The sequence below is a fragment of the Lycorma delicatula genome, chromosome 1 (genome assembly GCF_047948215.1).
Source record: "Lycorma delicatula isolate Av1 chromosome 1, ASM4794821v1, whole genome shotgun sequence".
NCBI classification, from domain to species: Eukaryota; Metazoa; Arthropoda; class Insecta; order Hemiptera; family Fulgoridae; genus Lycorma; species Lycorma delicatula.
Window position 1 is genome coordinate 134,840,420 of NC_134455.1, and position 22,574 is coordinate 134,862,993.

Genomic DNA, 22,574 nt, shown 5'->3' on the forward strand with positions numbered 1-22,574 from the left:
AAGTCTGGCTAGAACTGACAGCAGCATATACAAAAGATTTTTGTAGACACACTAATGATTTTAGAGGATAAAACTACTTATCAGGAAATAATAGTGTATTCTAAACAGGAATGAACAAATGAAAATTAATTTTAGAGAATCTATATCTAGGTCATAAATACCTTAAGTAATACAATGTATTAAATAAGAAGTATAATTATTTACTCATATTAGCAATGCAGATCTCCCATAACAAGTTATTCTCTACCAAAACAGCAAGGTACTTTACCTTCATAGCCTACTATAATACATTACAGTTACAGTTACAATACACTTACTAGTATAATTGCTAGAACAGTAATTGATTCTTTATTTATTTTTCTCATGTAATATTAGTACATCATCCTTTCTGACGTTTATGTCACCTCTTCTGTTAGGTTCTTTATCCTTTCATTTACTATGATGGCAATACTCTGTTATTTTACTCTGTTATTACTCTGTTTTTTACTCTGTTATTTCTCACCCTGTTATTTCTCTGTTATCATTTTTTCACCCTGTTATTTCTCTTCCAGTAGAATTTATAGCCTTATCTCATACCTTCTCTCCTCCATTTTGTCTTGGCAAGTCCATGATCCTCTTCTCCATCACCCTTGTCAGCTCACCCACTTTCCTGTTTAAGCTAAGTATAATAATAATAATTTATAAAAACCACTTACCAACAACTTTTTTTTATATGTATTCAAGTACTTTTGGATATCAGATTCATTTACAGGAACTCAAAAAAAAAAAAACTTTTATATTATTTTTAAAATAAAAAAAAAACAAAAACTCATTCATTGTATATAAGTCGTTATGTAAAATGCAAAAACGACAAGCATACGATGAATGAGTTTTAGTTTTTTATTTTAAGAATTATATAAAAGTTTTTTTTTTGAGTCTCTGAAGTCTCTGATTTGGAACTCGAAAGTACTTGAACACATATAAAAAAGTTAGTAGTAAGTGGTTTTTATAAATTATTATTATTATAATTTTTTTTTTTTTGAGGTTTTTAGGGGCATCGACTGACTACTTTGGTCATTAGCCCCATCCCACTTCAAAAAATAAAAATAAAAAAAAAGGTTCAATAATTCACATTTTATTTTTCATTACATTACATATACATACATTATTTTTCATGTGTAACATATTCTATGTGCTATCAATGCCAACTATCGTTATTATCAAATCTACTTGTAATTAAATACTACTTCAGAATTATAAAAATATGTATGTCACAAACATTAATGTATTGGTTAATAACATTTTATATACATTTTAGCAACTTTCAAGAATGTTTTTTATTGTATTCCATTGACCCTTGTAACTGCACAAACTTCTGATTACATTTGGAAAATAACAATTTTACTGAGACAGTTAAGATTATTGCTGTTGTTAATAATTTTAATCAATGTTAAATATTGTTTGCTCAATCAAGTATTATATTATTTTACACAAATTAGAAAAAGGAAGTCACTAACATGAGAATGGCTAAGAAACCTATGTATTTTCAAGAAAGCTCACTTACTAAATAAACTCTATTTATGTGATTACTTATTACAATTTGCTTATATTATAATTAACTTTTTCATTTAATTTTAATGTAATTTGTTAATCACAGATATTAATTCTTATTTATTCATGAACTGAATTCTCATTACTTTTCTTAATTTAATCTAACGAAAATAACTCCTGAAATGAAGTTACGTTTTTGGATTCTTCGTAATTAATATTGTGATTTGATCTAGCAATATTTTTTTGCTTTTGTATTCTATCTTGTTGTTTGAATAATATTGTACTTAGTTATTTAAACTGTTTTAGACACGTATTTTTAATGCAAAAGATTTTCAAAATGATTATTTGAAATATGTATATTTATGTATTTGTCCCTTATTATCATAACTGATATGTTGTTTCAGCCGATATTACTTGTATAATTTCTGTAAAGAATTAATTTAAGTTCAGTTATTTTCGTAATTCATTTATTTTTATTTTTAAGTATATGATTGTAAAAAAGGTGATTTATGTTCTTTTGTTTTCAGGCTTTGTTTAATTGTATATTTTCACATTATTAGCTTATTCGCAATTTAATTGTGTGATAATTAAAGTCCAATTTCTTTTGGCAAATAAGAGCTGTGTACCATTTTATTTTTGTTAATTTTTACCCAACAGCCGGCTTACATCAGGTGATGAAAGCTTCGTTGGTGCTGTTAGCATCGTTGCTATGGAATCTAAACTAGCAAGCGATGCACTTTCGGCGGCTGATAAGCTGGATTCGATCTCTAATGAAGTGCTGGGTTCAGCTGAAATAGACACTCTCACCGAAGCTGTTCTTTGAGCTTTTGGAGGCTCTATTGGTACAGTTTGTATATCATCTGTGTCTGGTGCTTTCTCAATAATGACTTGCACCTCCATTTCGGTAGACCCAGACTTTTCCTGTACTCTTGGCACAATTTCCTTAGCCTTTTGATTAGAAGATGGAGTGATCTTTTTTCCTTTTCCGGATAGATCAAGATTTTTACTCACTACGTCAATTGATGACGTTATAATCGCAGGTTTTTTAGGCTACGCTTGTATGTGTCTTATGTCAACGACGTCAGTCCGGGAATGAGCCTTCTCATGTTTACTTTGTTCTGTCTGATGAGTCGACTCAATCTTGGAATCAATGATTCTTTCTATCATTGTCGCAAGACTTGTTGCCATCGTATTAAGCAACTGCTCCACATTAATTGTAGATGTGGGAGGAGCAGCAGCTGCTTCTGCATAAGTAGTCGATGGTCTAGGTTTTCGTAAATTGACAATTTTCTTTGCTTCAAGGTAACTGACTTTTTGAACCGTTTTACTTCCTGAATGGTCGTTTCTAATTTGTATACTGGGCAGTTCCTAGATCGACAGTTGTGGTGCCCTTTACAATTAATGCAGATTGGAGGGTCTTTACACGGATCACCCTCATGTGTTTTCATTCCACATATGCATATTTCCTGCGCTTCACATCTAGCTGCAGTGTGTCTGAAATGTTGACACTTAAAACATCTTATCAGCTGCGGAATGAATGCCCATACATCAAGCTGATGGATGTCAGCTCGTACCTTTTCAGGAAGATTCGGCCTATTGAATGTCAAAACATGCGAGGTCGAAGGAAGAATCTCACCATTTCTTCTCATAGTGAGTCTGCAACAATGTGTCACTCCCTGACTAGACATTTCCTGTACTATTTCTTCTTCTGTAGAGTTTAGAAGATCACGGCAAACAACTCCTCTGGATGTGTTAAGGGTGCTATGCGGTTGGACAGAAACCGCAAATTAACCGACCTTCTTCAATGCCTGGACTTTCTGGCTTTGCATGTCATTGATACTTTCGACATGCAATCCATTAGTCTTCTGGATTTCCTTGACAGGACCACCAGCACAATTAGCAATCTCTCTAGCGATTAAGAATGGACTAACCTTTTGGAAGTTACCATTCTCTTTTGTAATGATCAAAAATCTTGGTTTGGGAACGTTATTTCCAAACAAAACTCTTCTTAAATCTCTACTGATTTTATCAGTATCTTTTCTAATCTTATCTGATTCTTTCCTTTTTTTCCTCTTCACTTGTGGCGAATCGGCGGTTTCTAAACAAGGGTGTTTACGTGCACCCTCTGCCACGATTGGTTGTTCAAGTGTATTCATTTGAAATTATCCCTTCTGTAGCAAGGCTATCCACCGGAGTACACCTCCACTCCAGGGCTACTAACCTTGGAGGTCCGATCCGGTACTCCAGTTGAACCAGCATATGTCCTGGCAGAGAGCGGATGTGCAATCTCTGCACTGACTCCAGGCTCCTACTCACCGAAGCTTTCAGAGCTCCCATGCACCGACATACATGGGCATCATTGCTACATGCTTTCCATCACAGGGGGCATGTGGACAACGGAAGGGTCTCTGTTACACCTGCAATAACATTGACCCTGGCCGCCACATCGCCAGCTCTAAATATGGTATGTGTCCACTTCCTAATCATTTAATTGTTCATATCCTGCAGGTGGTCGAAAAATCCCATCCATCTGGTGACCTGAAGATGGAAACAGGTCAAAAACAGTAATATATCCGAGGAATTTACTCAGAGCCCCGTTAGCCAGCTATAAGTATTGTACATAAGTACAGCTGTTGCCGCCCTGGACGTGGAACGTAGATGTTGTGTTCCGGACGTGGGGATTACCTACATCAGGGCATCATTATCATCATCACCACCACCACCACCATCACAATCAATCATCATCATCATTATTATTATTGTTTAATCATACCATGGCCATATGTCATATCATATATGTCCTATCATGAGCCATGTTTGATAAAATTATTCTAAGCTAAGTATATTCAATGTTCCAATTTTTTAATTTGTGATTTCGATTTTTGCCCTTATTTCCAGTTCTAAAAGGTTTAGTTTGTTTTTAGAAAGTTTTCTACTCTCTAGAATCAACTTGCTAGGTCTAATGTAGTTACTGTTTGGAGTACTTCTTAGTCTGGTCCCTACCCTTTCACCATTCTGGCTTGGGACGCCATACCAGTAGCAAGCTACCACTGGTATAGCTCTCAGGGTCATTGGGACGCGCAAACATCACCACCTTGTCAAGGTTCTGTACTCCCTAGATGATGAGAAAGCACTTCATATGTAATATATCCAGCAATGCCTAATTAACAAAAATTTCACAAAAAATTTTTTTATTGTACAAGATATTTCATGTAGCACTTCATTTATTTATTTTATTAATGTTGTTGTTTTTTTTAATTTTATTTATTTAAAATCTAGTTTAATTGTTGAACTTACCGTGGTGAACTTTGTGGTGGACTTACCGTACTTTTGGCTGGAATGAGTCTACCTGTAGTATCGAGAGGAACTCAAGCCAATAAGGTGAAAGCATGCATCAAGTCATCTCAAACACACAAAGTTTTTCTGAAAACAAACATGGCAGTTCATTTGAGAGGTTTTTTCTGCTGAACAATTTTCTGAGCTGCTTTTACAAGTAGGAGATGAGAAATACCCTGAATCTGGAGGATAGATTACTATACCTGACGGTTTAGGTATGGTAGTATTTGTTAAAAGAACGTATTACCAGAATTTATCCTGACATTGCCAATGTCAAGAACAAATCTATGGAATGGCTATGTAAAAGAGAAATGAACACTAAAAAATGATACAGCTGCTGAGATCAATGACATTTTATTAAATTCTTTTAAAAGAGGAACTAATGGAGTACAGATCTGTCGATTCAGTATTACAAGTTGATAATGTTTTGTATCCAATAGAGTTTCTCAACAACTCAATTCTCACGGATCTCCAGCGTGCAGACTTCTAAAAGTTGGGGCAACTTTATGTTGCTGCGAAATCTTTATCCTCCTAAATTGTGCAATGATACACAATTATGTGTAAAAGCTTTCCTGATAAATGTACTCAAAACTACAATTATGACTGGTTGTGCCTGAGGAAAGTCATTTTTCATTCCTCACATACCACTAAGGTAGTCAGAAGGTTGAACCCATTCGAGTTCAAAAGGATGCAATTTCTAATTAAAGTCAACTTTGCAGTGCCCATTAATAAGTCATAAGGGCAGTCATTGAAAGTTGCAGGAATCGATTTTATGCTGAACACGTCTCTATGTAACTGATTTTATTACTGGTTAGGTAAGCCATTATTTTGATGCTAGGGATGCAGTAACACTGCATAATATTAGTAGTTTATATTCTAGTATCTCAGAACAAAGATACTGTAGTTCTCATAGTTACAGCATTTCCAGACTAATATTTGTTTGAACGTTTTCATTATTCTTATCAAAGGAATAGGCCTATGAACGTAAAGTTTATCAAGGGCTCTTGAAATATCTATGAAATAAAAATCATTTTTAATAAATTAACACTTGATAGTATGTGTGTTGCAAATTGGCACTGCATGTATGTATATTTTAATGTTTTATATAGTCTGTATTTCTGTAACATATTTACATAACAATAACTATGTTCTTTCTTGCTTTGAATGCTGTTCAAAAAACATGTTCTTTAAACAATTGTTTGCAATCAAACAAAATACTTAAGTCCATTACTGCTTCTCAAGATATTCGAAACTGACCATCTTAAAGAACTATTTAAGTTTCAATGGCTTTCTGGAATACGTAACGATAATGGTTTTTCCTAGACTGAGGGGCATTCTGTTAACTATAGACCATTATATATTTATTAATTACACTCTGCAAAATCAGTTGATCACCTTTACAGCGCATCTTACCCTAAATTAAATGAAAAGAAGACTACACAAATTATAATAATAATAAATTTTTTATTAGATGCCTTCTTTCACCTCTTACTGCCATCCGCACCTCCGGTGCCATCCTAATCTACAAATAGGGAAGTGGAAAGCAAAAGCAATAAATGTAAAAACTTAATATGCTGTACTATCCTATCAGTGCAAGTGAATCCAATTTTGATCCCTGTGGAATTCCAGACATTGCAAAATGTTCAGTAGACAATTTTACTTGAAAAATCGTATCAAACAAATATGAATGGATCCATCTCCGTTTAAAACCTACAACACCATAAATTTCTTGCCTTTGTAACAGGATGCCATTATGTTTACTATCAAAAGCCACCTAAAAAATCAAAGTAGATGGCATCAACCTGTTTTGGTTTATAACCTTGGGTGCAATGAAGACAACATTTCATTTACGTATGTAGCAGTAGATCTTTTGGCCACAAAACCACGCTGTCATTGATAATTGTATTTATTTAGTGAATCATAAAGGTGGTCATGAAAAACTCTATCAAAAACTTTTGCGACCACTTTTAAAAGAGAGACTGATGTATAATTAGAAATTATATGAAGATCACCTTTCTTGAAAATAGATGTAACTCTAATAATAATAACAATAAGTATTATAATAACAATAGGTCTAACTAGTGACTTTTTCCAATAATCTGGAAATTTACCATAATCAACATTAAAGTCAAAAATCCATGCCAAAACAGGTGAGATCAGTTGCATAGTGTATTTATTAAAGATGTCTTGTCAACATTAGCAACAACAGACAGCACTTTTATTTTTATAATACTCTCTGATACTATTTTATCAGTAAAATGAGAAATGCCTACTGCATCAGTAATGCGATGGTCATCATTACAATTAAATCTATCCTTATTATCCACAATTTGGTAAATGACCAAAAATACTTTCCAAATTCGTTGCTTACTTGTTTGGTATCTAATAGTTTTGTCTTAAACTTTAATCGGTCATATTCCACTAATTTTCTTTGTAAAGGACTTTACATATTTATTTTCAACTCATCTTCATTAAAGACATTATACAACTGATCTCACTTGTTTTGGCATGGATTTTTGATTTTAGTGTTTATCTATTGTTTTCTATATCTACATAAGCTATATCAAAAGGTAATCTTTATTAAGTAAAAATTTCAGACTTATAAAAGAAATTCTTGGACCTCAGGTTTACAAGTACTTTGCTACTGAGATAATCGAATGGTACTTACAGTAGTATTTTTTCCCAAATGCAGTAAGTATATTTTAGATTTCATAAAATTATATGGAATTATTATTTATTTCTAGCATGTGGACAGTTTAATTCTGAAGTCAAAATAATGCCAAGCAGAACATATTACACATATGTTGTGTGGAGGAACATTGATAACACCTACTGTTGTTTTGACAGGTAAAATGACTATGTCATATCTTATTTCATAAATTAATCTTATCAAGGTAAAAAAATTATAAGAAAGCTTATTCTGAGTTTTCAGGGCCAATTTTAAACTTTTTTTATCTAAATTCTCTTGTGAATATTTTTGTGCTGTTTTTTCTCAGAAATTCCTTAATCACTGAATACTCATAAGTGAGACTTTTTAATCAATTCCTATCCAGAAAACTAAATTTAGTGTCAAAACATAGAATCCATAAAGTTAGCCAAAGACTTTCCTAAAGGGTATTGTTGAATTGGTATCTGTAATAATTTTGTCTTGAACTTTAACTGGATATATTCCACTAGTTTTCTTCGTAAAAAATTTCACATATTTAAACAGGTTTTCAGGCTTTACTTTATACTCTTCCTCTTTCTTCTTATTTTTTCCAATGGATCACTCTAGTTGATCTTTAATATTTTTTTCCTAAAGAGCAAATTCATCTTAATAAGGAACTAATTTTGTTCTTTTGAAGTTTCAGTGTCCCACTTTCTTATGCTTAACCCACTTAATAAGTTCTCTGGAAAACCAATCAGGAAAGGAATTTGATCTTGTACTCCTTAAATTAAAATTGGTTTACAAAAAGAGCTCTATGAATAAAGTAACAATAAAAATTGGCATGGCCATCTTGATATTGGCAATGATTTCTTGTTCTTACTTATGAAATTAAATACTCTTCATAAATTTTGTGTCTACTCATTTCCAATCATCATTTCTCACATCTTTAATCAAGGTTGACATTCCAGTCAAATCGGTTCTATTTCTAAAATCAAGTTGTACAGTCATTTATTAATTCACTTTAATAAAGAAACACTACATATGATCCTGTTATTTTCAGAACTTTACTAATCTTTTCTTTTAGTAACATTTTTTTTTAAACATGAAAAGCATTTATTTTCAGAACTGTCTCAGTAAAAATGCTTAGGTGCTTTTTTGACAAAGCTTCTTCTAGAACCTTTAATTTACATTTTTACTCTTTTCCTTTATGCTGTACTGTCAAGAGTGTGTAACATTTTAACGATGGAAAGTTCATATCTTCCATGGCCTATGCAAGACAAACTTTATTATACTTGATTATTCAGATAAAATATTTACAAAAAAACATTGTAAATAAAGAAATCGTTCAGTATGAGTAACAGATCTGTAAACAAACTGTAATATAAATCATGCATACTAATGTAACAAAAAATATCTTTAAAACCTATAATGCCTGCCTCCATGTTGCGAGTGGTAGCATTTGTAAATTAGGTGATGTAATCTAAAGGCAACCTTATATGAAGCATAAATTCAAAATTTCTATAACTGTATTCAAGAATAACAACATCCAAACAAGCTTACTAAAAAAAAAATGAATGCAATGGTTTCCTGTTGTTTCCTTCAACACAACATTATATTGCTTTTACCACACCAAATATAGATGATGTTCCTAGCTAAGTGACAATGCATATGTTTATATTTACAGGCTCTTTCAGTATAATGAAAGTAACTGATAAATGCTTCGATGCTTCTTCATATTCATCTCAGCCATAATAAAGAGTGGGTCAGATAGTGCTTAACAACCAAATTATGTATTACATTCTTTTTTATCTAAAACAATCCCTAGTTAGAAAATAACGTAATAACAAAAACATATTACAGCTAGGGATCTTACTAGTTGTACCCTAATTTAAAATTATAAATCTATTTTTTTTTTTTTTTTAAAGAATTATGCTTTTAATAAGACTAACATAAATTTGATATTAAAAATGTATCAAGGAAACCAATAATGTGCTATGTAAACTCCTGGAAATACCAACCCATCTAAAACAAATTAATATTTTTACCAATAATTAAGAATAAAGAGATCAGAAAAACTTGAAATAAATATATTATGTGAACTCTGCATTATTAGTTGGGTTTCAGATATTACTTGTATCTCATGTCAGTTAGTTTTCAGCATTATTGGTTTTACAAACGACACAACAAAAATTACATTATATTTTAAAAAAAGACATCAATAACATGCTATAACTTTGCTGTGAAATACATTTCAGGGAAGAATAGTTTGTTCACTTACTATTGTTTTAGTAAATAATGTTAATGCATTCAGGAAAGAAAGCGATACTTAGTTTTATAGAATTATAATGACACCTGTGCCCAAAATTATGTCAAAATATTTGTGAAGGTGGTCTCAGGATGATGAAAAATTACATTTTGGAAAGAAACTGCAGTATCAGGAAACAGGTAAAAGTGATGTAAGAATATGAATATATTCAGAATAAGTTAAGTGGTTGTATTATACACGTGTATCATGAAGAAACAGAAAGAATTTTAGGACATGAACTATGAGTGAAAATTAATAAAAAAGCTCATTTAGACATGGATCTGGAAAAGCTTTGTATTCGAGTTACAGGTTGCAAAAAATTTTGCTCTGATTTCTACCCAAAATGTAAAATGAAGTTTTATTGAATTTCTTCTAACTTAAATTATGGGATAAATTTGATGGTTTCATATTGTTTTTGACTGAAAATTGAATAAAACAGGTCTCACAACTGCATATGCAGTAATTTATGAGAAAATTATTATAAAACACAAAAGTTTTGTGTTGCAAAGCACAATTTTTTGGGTGTGATTTCCAATTGCCAACAAAAAACAAGATTTTGCGACAGAATTTGTAGAAAATATTACTTTGAAAATATTTTTAATTTTAAATAAAATCTACGAAAATAATGTCAACTGAATATTAAGAAATTTGACTTTTATTAAAAACAAAACAGACCATAACATGCAAAAAAATACTTTATTCTAATTTTGAAATAAAACAAGAACCATTTCAGTATGGAAACAGACCTTATTTTTCTTGAACTCTTATTTATGTTCAGTACTCACTTCTAAATCGAAGCCAGTATGACTTCATGAAAGGGGTTGGCACTGAGAATTGTATCTTAAATGCTCTTGCCGAGGTGGAAGGTACCAACTGTAAATATGTTTTGGCAATTTTTATTGACACAGAGGCAGCATTTACTTCCTTGTGTTGGAGTTCTGTCCTCTATGAGTAGGAACACCGCAATGTTCCCTTTGTCAACCGCAGAGGGCTGGATGGACATTAAAAATTTTAAGATTTCTGTGCCCAAGACGAAGTTTATGCTTCTCAAGCATGCAGACAAATTATCATACAGTCGTAATCCCTGTATTAAGTATATAAAGGCTGTGTAATCAGCCAAGTTCGAGTTCATAAGTACCTAGGTATTTCGTTTGTGAAAAGTTGCTGTTTAGCAACCACATTAGGCAAGTAGTGGCAGATGCCATCTGTATGATGCACAAGCTTAGGAAGATGGCTCAAAAGGATTATGGGCTGTCGGGGTGTCATTTGTGCATGGTGTACAAAGGTGTCTTTGAAAGTATGACCTCTTGCGTGGCGACATAGGTTGGAAAGAAATCAAGCACTTATCCAAAATTTAAGGAGTGCCCAGCTCAGACCCTTAATTGTATGCACTGGTGTTTTTAAAACAACCTCCAACTAGACTACCACTGTACTGGGAAAGGCCCTCCCAATCGATTTAGTGATGAAAGTTCAGGCGGCCAATTGGAAATTGCAAAGAGGCAGGGAGGCCAAGGTATTTGGGATGCTGTTTCGAGCCGAGCCTGTACCGAAAAAGAACGGTGATCTCAAAGTACTGGTTATAAATTTCAAACAGTTGCTCATCTCCTGCCTACGGAGGAGGCTTTACAGCCTCATAATGGAAGCATGGCAGCAAGAATGTCACGCCACGACCAAGGTAAGATCCTTGTATAAGTTTATACAAGATTTGGGGAGATGGTAAACCTCGCTGTCATTTTTAAGGGAAACAGAAGCCCAAGTGTTCTCCAACCATGTAAATTTAAACCAATATTTATTTCGGTTCCGCCTGGCAGCTGATGAGCTGTGAATCTGCGGGGAGGTCCAGTCGAATGAAAACATGATGTTCGACTGCCCATCTCTTGGGGAGCCAGAACTCAGGCCACCCTGGAACTTAGAGGTCAAGGGGAAAATTGGGTACTTACAAGCAGCGAGAACCGCGTTGTCCGACCGTGTGGGAGTTCCTTGATGCAATTGCTTTGTTCAACCAACATCAGTAGTTTACCTAAGGGAAAAGACTCCTAACGTGCTGCTGTAGGAAGCTACCAGCCAGATTAAGGCTCTAAGCGCTTTAATGGTGGACAGGTACTTGCTGGAATTCAGCAATCTAGGTGTGGCAGCAAATTGCTGTCTTTAACGAGATAAATTTAATTATTGATAATCATATATGTTTTAGTAGTTGATGGGGTGTGCCTACCCATTTTAGTGATATATGACAAGTGGGCAATGGGACACGCAAGCGAGTGGTGTATGGTACCATGCTTATTCCGCTCACGCTTTTAGGTTAGCTCTAGGAGCTAGTTAGGACACTAGTCGCTAAACTGTTTCAAAGCTCAGTAGTTGTTTGTGGCACAGACAGCCGGTCTTATGCTTTAAGGCAACCGAATGGGGTGGTGGTGAGAGCAAATGCCAAGCAAACCAACTATCACAAATAACCAATTATGTTCAGTTAATGTAATGTAAATAGATTTTCTCAGATATAGATCCTTTTCAAATTTTGTTGGAAATCTTATTTGTTACTACCAACTTAACCAAGTTATTTCATATTAAGTCTAAAAAAATTGTTTTGTGACATTGATTTTTTGTGTTATAAAATAATTACTACAGATAAAGTTATGGGGGTTGGTTTTCTTCTAACTTTCAAGTTGAAAACTATATTAAATCATAAAATTTACTCGTTAATTTATGTTAAAAAGTGTTTGGCATGGTTTCATTTTAATCAGAAATCAGGACAAAAGTTATTTCTAGCTATAACTAAAAAAACGAAGCGTTACCAGACCCATGTTTATATGAACATTTTTTAAAAATTTTTACTTGTAGAACATGTCCTTAAATCTTTAGGAAATAGCCTTAGGATGTGATTCTGAATATCAGAAACATATATCACTTGTAGCTATGAGCAGCAGGTTGTGTTTAAGTTTGGTGACCAAGAACAGATGTAGACGAACAAAAAGATTGTCAACTTGCTTTTGATGTCAACTGGTTGGTGGGAAACAACATATGAGAAAACCATGAAAAAAAATCTAAGTAAAAGTCATTGCAGCAGGAGACAGCACCAAACTTCAAGGAACCTCTGCTTTCTGGTGATTATATGTTAGTTGTTAAGATTATTACTGCAAATTTGTAGACGTTTTGGCATCAATAACTGAAAAAAAATTTCTAATCAACTTGAAAGAATGTTTTAGAAGCATGGTTTTCCAGAAACTATAATGTTAAGAAAATTAAAAAGCAGACAGATTAAAGATTTCTGTTACTTTAACAATATTAGCTCTAAACAAAGAATGAATTACACAAATCTGTGAATAAAATACTTCAAATTGCTCAGAAGAAAAACAAAAGAGAACATTGCAACAAGATCATTAAACTGCAAGCCAGCACTAATGAAAGAAATGTTAAAAACAAAACTCTGGATTAATTTAAAAGATCAAAATAAAAGGGGAACTGAATGATAGAAAGAAGCAGAAAAGATTTAAAGGCAAACTTTGCACAGACTCAAAAGAAATGGAAAACTTAACAGTCTGAAGATTGTAGACCAAGTTTTAAAGAAGAGAATTGAAAACAAATAAATCCCTAACTAATGTAACTCATAAATAAAGTCATAGCAAGATTGGTCTAGTTATGACAAAAGATTCTACGAAAAGTCAACATATTATCCAAATCCCTCAGTTTTAGAAAATTTGTACTTTGAAGTTGAAAAACTTTTATCAGACTATTCTTAGAATAGAAGTTGAACTTCATCGAGGATCAACCAGTACAAAAGTACCAAAACTGCTTAGAAAAAATCAAGGTAAGACAAGACATCTAATTATTTTGAAAATATTAAGTATATTATAAATTAAAACAAAATGCTATGATTTAATTTTTAATTGATTTGTACTTTGTGTTAAACAAAAAAAAATATTGTTCTGTTTATGTTTTCCAAGAATAAAGAAGTGCCCTTAAATTATATTTATTTATGGTTATTTTATATTTGCTCTACCAAACTATTAACTTAAACCATACCCAGACAAAATCTCTGTCTGCAATTCTAAATAAGTCATTGAAATTGGTTGAACTAAATTTCACTAAATTCTGTACAGATGTATACTGTACTACAAGTAGGCATTTGTAATTAAGGTATCCATTACTGCAAATTTGATTAAGTCCACATTTTTGCACCTTTACGCTATACAACAAGGCATTAGATCTAAATAGTGTACTTATAAGAAGGTTATCATTTATAAATTGTTATTATTAATAACAGTATGTTTTCAACACTGATTATTCAGCTGCTCACTGTGTTACTAAAACTGAAGGAGAAGTAATAGCTGCCAACAAATTTAGAATCGCTTTTGCTAAATTCTATGTAAACTACGATGATGAAAGAGATACTGAAGCACAGTACAGAAATGTATGTATAACTTAAATCTATTTGTTAATTATTAAAACACTTTCAAACTCTTTTTTTTAAGTAAATTAACTATGACAAAGCGCAATAATAAATCATGATGGAGTAAGAATTTTTTCAATGTAGGAATTCTTCCTTCTTTGTGGTGACAGTACTAATTATCTGCAACAGATCAATGTTTAATGTGTATTACAGAAACTGTGTTCATTGCAATTAGCAATTGATTATCTTATTTAATTTTGGAAGACAAATTATTCTAAAAACTCATTTAAAAATCTTTACTTAGGATGTTTAGCTAGATGATTGTTTCTTGTTAAATAATTGCCCACTAGACTAGACAATATAAGAAAATGTTTAAATAAATAAATGCAAAAAAAAGTAGAAATTGTTATAAAAAAATATTCACAAAAACACTATAAAGCAACTTCAATCATTTAGATAATCTAAATAGAGATTTCAGATTTAGCTGAAAAATATCGAAACCATTAAACCTCAAGTTTGACTGCCAACCACCACTCAATGAATGCCTCTTATACAAGTTGAGATATAGGTTGAGACATAAGACCATATGAGCCTTAAACTAATTAGAAATAAACCCAGTTCCTTAAAAAAAAAATTAAGGGAGGAAATGTTATTAAAAATTTCCCAAAAGTATTTTTAGAAAATCTGAAATTTCATCAGTCTTGTAGAATATCTAAAATTCAGATATTGATTATTTATTTAACAATAAAATTCTTACATCACTATTGACAAATCTATTTTCTTTTATATATATTTTTTAAAACGGTATTTCTAATAAAATAATCTTGTGACTAGTTTCCAGTCAATGCTGTACTACAACTGATTTCTTTGTCATTTATAAGTAATGAGCCAAATGCTCTCTTTTAGTCTGGTTTCTGTCTTTTTTACCTTATGAAACGTCTTTAAAATCACACTGAAACTTACAGGTATCAGAACAAAAATTTGTAGCTTAACAAAAAGGTCCATATCGTTCTGCCTTAATAACTTCTTAACTATTTGTCTCAGAGACATAAATACACTGTCATTTTATAACTTACCTGGACAGCTCGCCGATACAACTTTGATTTTGCGTCACCAAAGAGTGGGTTGGTGGGAGGAGGCACAGCACAGATCAGTCAAAACTGGTGCTCTTGCTCATTTCCATTCAGTGTAGCTCATGACTTAAGACTTGTCAGCGTGGTGATTCGTGTGTTTTTGTTTAGATTTTGTCGAGATAGATCGATTTAAGTAATAATAAGTGTATTTTGGACAATATTTATGTGTAAAAAATTTAAGTAAACGTGTAAAAAGGTATAAAAACTCAATATGTCAGCCTCAGCCAGCCAGAAATATAAATTACGCATATCGTTGGAAAGGGGTATGGGGAACAGACAGGTATCCCAATGTCTGGTGCCGAGCAAGCAAGACTGTTTCAGGAGCATTGTAAAGCCAGCACGACATGCTCGTGAACAATGCCAACAGCACGAGCACCTCTACCGCTGTTTATTATGCCTTATGTCTCTTACTTCTCATATCACAGACCAGTGTTGAACAAAATTCTCGTTGAATATTATCGAAATAAATATCATGTACCATTTAATGTCTGTTTTATGTTAAAATTAAATTTAGTACACTCAATGTCTCATTTTATTTCAATCCAGTACACTAAAAGTAAGTCACTGACATACAGACTGACCAATTTATCTATAGAGTTGGCCAAATGAAAGAACTAAAATTTTCTATTGGAAACTTTAAGTTTTTTTTTTTTTTTAAAAATACGATGCTGGCTCTCATCTGATTTTAGTTTATACCCTAATTCTGTTTTTCTAGAACCATAGATTCTTCTTCATATTTTCCTCTTGATTTTGAGGAGATTTTCTTGCTGTTTCAATTTCATTAAAGATCACTTGTTTAACAACAGTGTTGTAATGCCTCAATTTACTGTTTACAGAAAGATACTTTTTGTCGTATATTTTTTTGGTTAGGAAATTTAATTTTTCTATTTTTAATCTTTATATTTTTTCTAAAGCTGCTTTATTTGTAATCTTTTTTTTAAAAATTATTTCCCCTAACTATTTAAACTGGTTTGTGATATTTATTTTTCCATACTTAATCTGTATTGATTATTTGGGATAATGTTTGAGATGTGTCATGATTTCTGTGTATTGGTAGGAAATTTGCTCGCCTGCTTTTTCTGCTGTTTCTTTTAATTCATTAATTTGGGAAACTAGTTCTTCTGATTTTGCTAGAACTCGGTCATCTATGAAAGCAAGGTATCACATGAGTACAAAATACTCACTGTGGTATTATAATGTATTAATTTAAGTGACGTGTTTGAAAATTCCACCATTGACATCGATGCACTTTTCAACTTGTTTTCTTATTTTTTCTATGGCCAACCTAATGATATTATCGGATTCCTTGATGAGGACAACAGCATTGAGAATGCAAGCGATCAGTTGATCACTTGCTTCTACGTATGCCTCGCATTTAATTCAACTCCATGAATGTAATATAAGGGAATAAGGTCCAGTAATCTAGGTGGCCAATTTACTGGTCCTCCAGACCAATCCAATTAATTTTTCTTCTAAAAGTTGTCCTAGTTCATTCGTGAAATGTGATAGTGCTCGATCAAGTTGATAGTACATTTCAATTCGTTTCGCCAATGATAAATTCTCAAGCTCTGTAAGAAATTCATTGCTTAAAAATTCCATTTAATTTCTGCCTACGTTGTTCTAATCTGAAAGGGCCTATTAATTGGTTGTCAATTATGCCACACCAAACATTCACTGAAAATCATTTTTGAAAATTTTATTTGATTCTATTACAGCAAGTGGGTTTACTTCAGACCACCAATGTGAATTCTGTGTGTTATTTATGCCATACGGGTAAAAGTAGCTTTGTCCGAAAATATTAAGAATGGAAATAAGTGGTAATTATTGTTATCGCATTGATAAAACTGCAGTCATCTGGCATGGTCACCGAACTGGAGGTGTTGAACTTTCTGATCATGATAAAGATGCATTCCATAAGAATATGATGTCCTTGATACTGCAGTTCATGGAATGTTGAGTCTTGTAGAAATTCTTCACATGCTTATTGTAGGACTAATCTGTACCACCTGAAGAATGTTTTCCCTTTCACTGTTTTCCCATGCACTGTTTCCCATGCATCTGATGTTCAGATGAATTATGGGTGCAGGGAAGTGTACCAATTTCATGAAAATTTTTAAAAGTTCTACAAAATACTTTATGGTTTTGAATTACTCGTCCAGGACACCGATGTCGGTATTCTTCTACTGCAGCTGGAGCTTTTACATCGCAAATCATACAGCATAAAAATTATATCAGCAAATTCTCCATGCGTGAAGAGTTACAACATTTTTCAAAACAGAATTTCTCTTTTTTAAATTCAAATTCAATTGGAAAAACGTAGTTACAGTTTAGGGAACAGCAAACAAAAAAAATACATATCTTGATTTTTAAAAATAACATTAACCACAATCAAAATTGTATAAAAACCCGCCTTACATTTATTATTAACATGTAACCACAATTTTATGACAGCAATGAGTAATATACAAATTAATTTTGAAGCTTACAGTAGTATTGCCAACCTAATTTTTCAAAGGTCTAAATTTATTGTACTAAAGATACCTGTTATTAATTTTTACAGATTCATAGTATTATTTAAGTTATAACATTATTTTTTAAGTTATGTAACAGTTATTTACCTCAAATCAGATAAAATGTGTTTTTTGTTAACAATTTTTATTTTCTGTTTTACATTGGATATCATGAAAACTATGGGATATACAGTTCTGTGACCTGCTTATTTGCTTTTTCAGGTCAAAAAACACAATAAACCATCAAGTTTACCCCATATATAACACGATAAAAATTTTGTAATGGCTCATTTCAACGGGGGAACTGAAATATGGGCAAAATTTTTCACTAGCAATAACTAGATAACAAAAAGTGTTTTTGAACATATGATTGTACAAGATGACACAAAAAAGTTTAAAATGTGTACTAGCAGCCATGTACAGTTGGCAGCACTGCTTTATGCAAAGTCAACCTTGCCACTGGAGCAGTAAACAGCGTGCCTTCATAAAAACGTTTTACAAAACCAATGATGCACAGAGGGAAGAAGGTGCACAGAGGGAATTCAAAAGTTCCTGTTTTTTGTGTCATCTGTATAAACTTTATCTTATTTTAAGATCTATAATCAGCTACCAAATTTTTTCCCTTTCCTCCTGAATCACTCTGTGTATCTAAGTATATATGTATATCTAAGTAACAATTTTTATGCATAATCTTGTCTTTCAATCTATTTCAATAACCGTTTAACAAATAGCTTTAACTTTATTTGTTCATTTTGTCTATAAAATTAATTTAATAGTTTTAAATAACAATGCTGTTTTCTGGGGATCATGAAAAATTTTAGGTAAAAATTCATTGGATGCAGTAAAATGATTCTTATTTCTGGATATTTTTCCAGTAGTGGGGTTCATCAGTATTGGAAGTGTGGATCCCAACCCACCAGATTGAACGCGTCTTCGCAAATCAGCTGATTTTCAAAGTCAAGAGTTCTAATGTTCAAATCCTAGTAAAGGCATCTTTACTTTTATACGGATTTGAATACTAGATCATGGATACTTGTGTTCTTTGATGGTTGAATTTCACTTAACCACACATCTCAGAAATGGTCTCAAGTAGCTACAAAATGGTAGTCTCAGAACCTGAGACTACAAAACTATAGTTCATTTACATGAGGATGATATTTATATCATCTTCATTCATCCTCTGAAGTAGTGGTTCTGGAGGCTAAACAGAAAAAAGTAAAAGGTAAGGAAGTGTGGATCCCACAACAACCACTTTAATAGTTCCAGTCAAGTCCATTATAAGATTAGGCAAGACACACTGTCATACTTGAAATCCCTGTTATCATACAATAATATTTGCAGTTTGCAAAATGATTAGAAAGAAGCTGAGATTTTGTAAAAAGCATTTGGATTCCTAAAAAGTTACAAAGAAGTTTGATGACTTTTTTATAAATTGGTAATAATGCCGTATATTAATTCTCCACTATTTACCACAGAATTTTTAAACTTTTCAAAAAATTCATAATCAATAATTAATGTGTATTGAGCTCAAACCCCATAATGAAAAACTTACTTTCTAGCAATTGAAACTCATTTCTAACTATAATCAAGGACATGGCTTTATTGCACCTTTCCAGGTGCAAATAATCTAAATGAAACATCCATATTAAAAATAACTTCACAAACAAAAAGAAATAAGAAAAACCTAGGCGTGTTGCTACTATAATGAAAAACAATTCCCGTGTGGTGGAGAATATATATATATATATTCACTGAAATGCTTAGATAATTAAATTTATTTTCATCACTGATAAATAAGGTAATATAAATTTTTTAAATGAAATTAAGTTTTCTCTAAAATAAAATTACCAAATTAAATAATAAAAGATTGTTCTGGAGGTACAAGATACATATAAAATTATCCTAGTATGTAGGGTAAAAAATTTCAAAAGGAAAATTCAGTGCTGTTTTAATTTAAACAGTTATTTTGCTGCTATCTAAACAGCAGTGATGTCTTACTGAAGATAATTGACACCGCAGAAAAACGTTGTTCATCTACTACATAACCATGAGTCCCGTATAACCTTGTAGTCAGCAGAAACACCAAATCTCTTTTTCAACACCTAAAATTTACCATAAAGTTCAACATGTGACTGACCACTCTTCTATTCTCCTTACATTTCAATTAACAAATGTCTAGTAAAATTTCAACAGTCAAATAAAACATCAACTCCATGTTTTCCAGAATATGTTCCAAGTGTGCAAGTAAGACGTATTTTTTCTTTCTGCAAACATCACAGTGCAACTTACAAATTGACTCCAAATGTTCTGCTACATTTAACTGAAACTTTGAAGTATTCAATATCCTTTAGAACAGCAATTTTCCTGAAATATTATCCACTTAATGATGCCTCATTTCTTATAATGTACACATGAATCTCTTGTCAAGTTAATAAGATTTTGACATAAGCTTTCAGTACCACGTAAATGCACATTAATGTATTACTACCACAATAAAATAAAAATATCTTCCTCACAATTTCATATCTATACTCTAAATCCCATCAAATATTTGTGTAAAAAGATTCATGTTTATTTCAATATTGCCAAATTATCATCAGCATATTATGAAGTGTTAAATTGTTAGTTATTTTCAATTAATGAAATGAAATTTCACCTAACATTGCTTAACTTTGGGATCCTCAGAAACTGGTATATTAAAGGTAGCTTCAGTAATTTACATTTTGTACTTATTATATTAAATACCTCAAATTAATAAATGCTACTCTTTGATACATATAGGATTTGTATAATAATCATCATATTGCAAGGATTGCAGTTTATTTATTATTTTTAAAAATATAACAAAAGGTTTAATGATTAAATTTATAGTATTAACATAAAAACAGAATTATATATTAAGAAAAAAACAAGATAATTTGTTGAATACATGTATTTTTTTTTTCTACTTAATTAGGTTTCACACATATACATACTACCAGAATATAAAGGCCAAAATTTAATATATTCATTTGACATAGCTCTTTTGGAATTAACATCTTCTGTTCCATCAGGCCTTTCTATTATGCCAGCATGTGTCGACAGATATAATAATAATGTAATTAATTCATCTATGTTAGGAATGGTAAGTACTTCTAATTTATTAAAAAAAAAAGAAGAAAACAAGTAACACACTTAAAGCATCTGAGATACAAGAGACAACAATCTCTTTCAGTGAGACTATATAGCCAGCCAATCAACATAGTAGAAGTTTTACTTGTTGGACTGCATGTCTCCTGCTTTTTATTAGGTTGGTCATGCATGATCTATAATAATAAATTTGGTTGAACAGGAAACCACTTCATTTTTAGTTACCAGATAAAGCTTTACATGAAAAGTTATTTTTAAAATTTCTATGTCACTTATAGTTCATGTTGAGTCATCTTGAATTGTGTTAAGGAATTTTGATATGTTAAATCCCTTAACATGTAATATTTAATGTACATTATAATACGTTTACTAGGTATGTGAAATTGTTTGTTTTATTTTGTTGCTGTTGTAATGGCAAAAGCAAAACAATACTAAGGCATAAAAATTGTTTAAGAAGAAAATACTTCACGTTAACCAAAAGTAAGTTAATTATATATGCGTAAATTGTATAAAGAGATTATCTTGTCATGCTAAACTCTCTTTTAATGTTTTAACCATCCCTCAATAAAAATAAATTCAGCAGATGCTGGTTTGTTTACATCAAGCTGTTTGTACTGGAAATCAATAGCAGTGGTGCTGAAATAAAAAAACGGTAAAGTATGTTGTATTATAACAAAAAGTTATCTTTCAGTACTGACACAAATTCAAACATGTTACAGTCACAAACAATTGGAAATTTTTAATAGATTTCAGCATGCACTGATGTAATTATCTCTTATTCAGATTTTTCTGAAAAGTTAAGGATAATAAATGTTTAAAGTTGGAGTTACAATTATTTGGGCTTGCAACAGGGTATACTCAGTCTTAATAGCCTTGGCTGGACTCCAGTGAACGATTTCTAATTTAATGTCATATCTGTAGCTATAATTAATTAATAAACTGACTAATTACACTAATAACAATCCTATATGTAAATTAAAGATATTATACTTTGAATTAACTTATTGAGCAATGCTAGGAAAGGAACACCTGAATTTTTGTCTCTACTGATACCACTATTAACCTTGGCAAACCACTAAGGAAGTAACTACATGATGCTTCAGCATCACAGTAGATAGAATTATGAAGCAACTGAATGAATTCTCTAGATTACATCTACAATTTTTGGAACAGACGTATAATATTTTGTGGAACATGACTGGGAGAAATTCTTCTTAAATGAATAAATTATAATTTTTCCATCAACTATTATTTATTTCTATTACCATTATTAGTCTGATATTTTTAAAAAATATTCATTGATATTTTTAGCAGGTTAACTTGTTTGTTAATGCTCAGAAACGTTTGGCTTGTGATCATATGAGTCCATCTTTGTTGTTGAGTGATTAAATAATTTTTTTTATTATATAATCTAATGTTTCTTAAATTACCATGATTTATTCAATATTTAGTTCTTCACAGTTTAAACAAGGTAATTTTGCTTTCATATTGTATAGATGTTCGTCGCTTAATGTATTTAACTTTATGCAATCAATCCATCAGCGACTGTGTACTATGTATTAAAATCTGTTAATACAATTAATTAATTATTGTTCATTAC

At 31.7% G+C, this 22,574-nt stretch overlaps 2 protein-coding genes across 3 annotated transcripts in view; one reads left to right on the forward strand and one right to left on the reverse strand.

The window, feature by feature from the left end:
* LOC142322616 (limulus clotting factor C-like) overlaps positions 1-22,574 on the forward strand; it is a 42,882-nt gene that overhangs the window by 14,652 nt on the left and 5,656 nt on the right. The window contains exons 5-7 of one of the 2 annotated variants that reach the window (XM_075361693.1): positions 7,611-7,713; positions 14,102-14,223; positions 20,802-20,941. In XM_075361693.1, the coding sequence (XP_075217808.1) occupies positions 7,611-7,713; positions 14,102-14,120 (122 nt within the window). In that variant the 3' untranslated portion in view covers positions 14,121-14,223; positions 20,802-20,941. Of the gene's footprint in view, positions 1-7,610; positions 7,714-14,101; positions 14,224-20,801; positions 20,970-22,574 lie in introns of those variants that run through there. The other variant, XM_075361700.1, reaches the window with a different exon arrangement.
* Positions 20,965-22,574, reverse strand: part of LOC142322512 (uncharacterized) — a 67,812-nt gene continuing 66,202 nt past the window's right edge. The window contains exon 5 of the mRNA XM_075361669.1: positions 20,965-21,610. Coding sequence (XP_075217784.1) covers positions 21,570-21,610 — 41 coding nt within the window. The 3' untranslated portion in view covers positions 20,965-21,569. The remainder of the gene's footprint in view (positions 21,611-22,574) is intronic.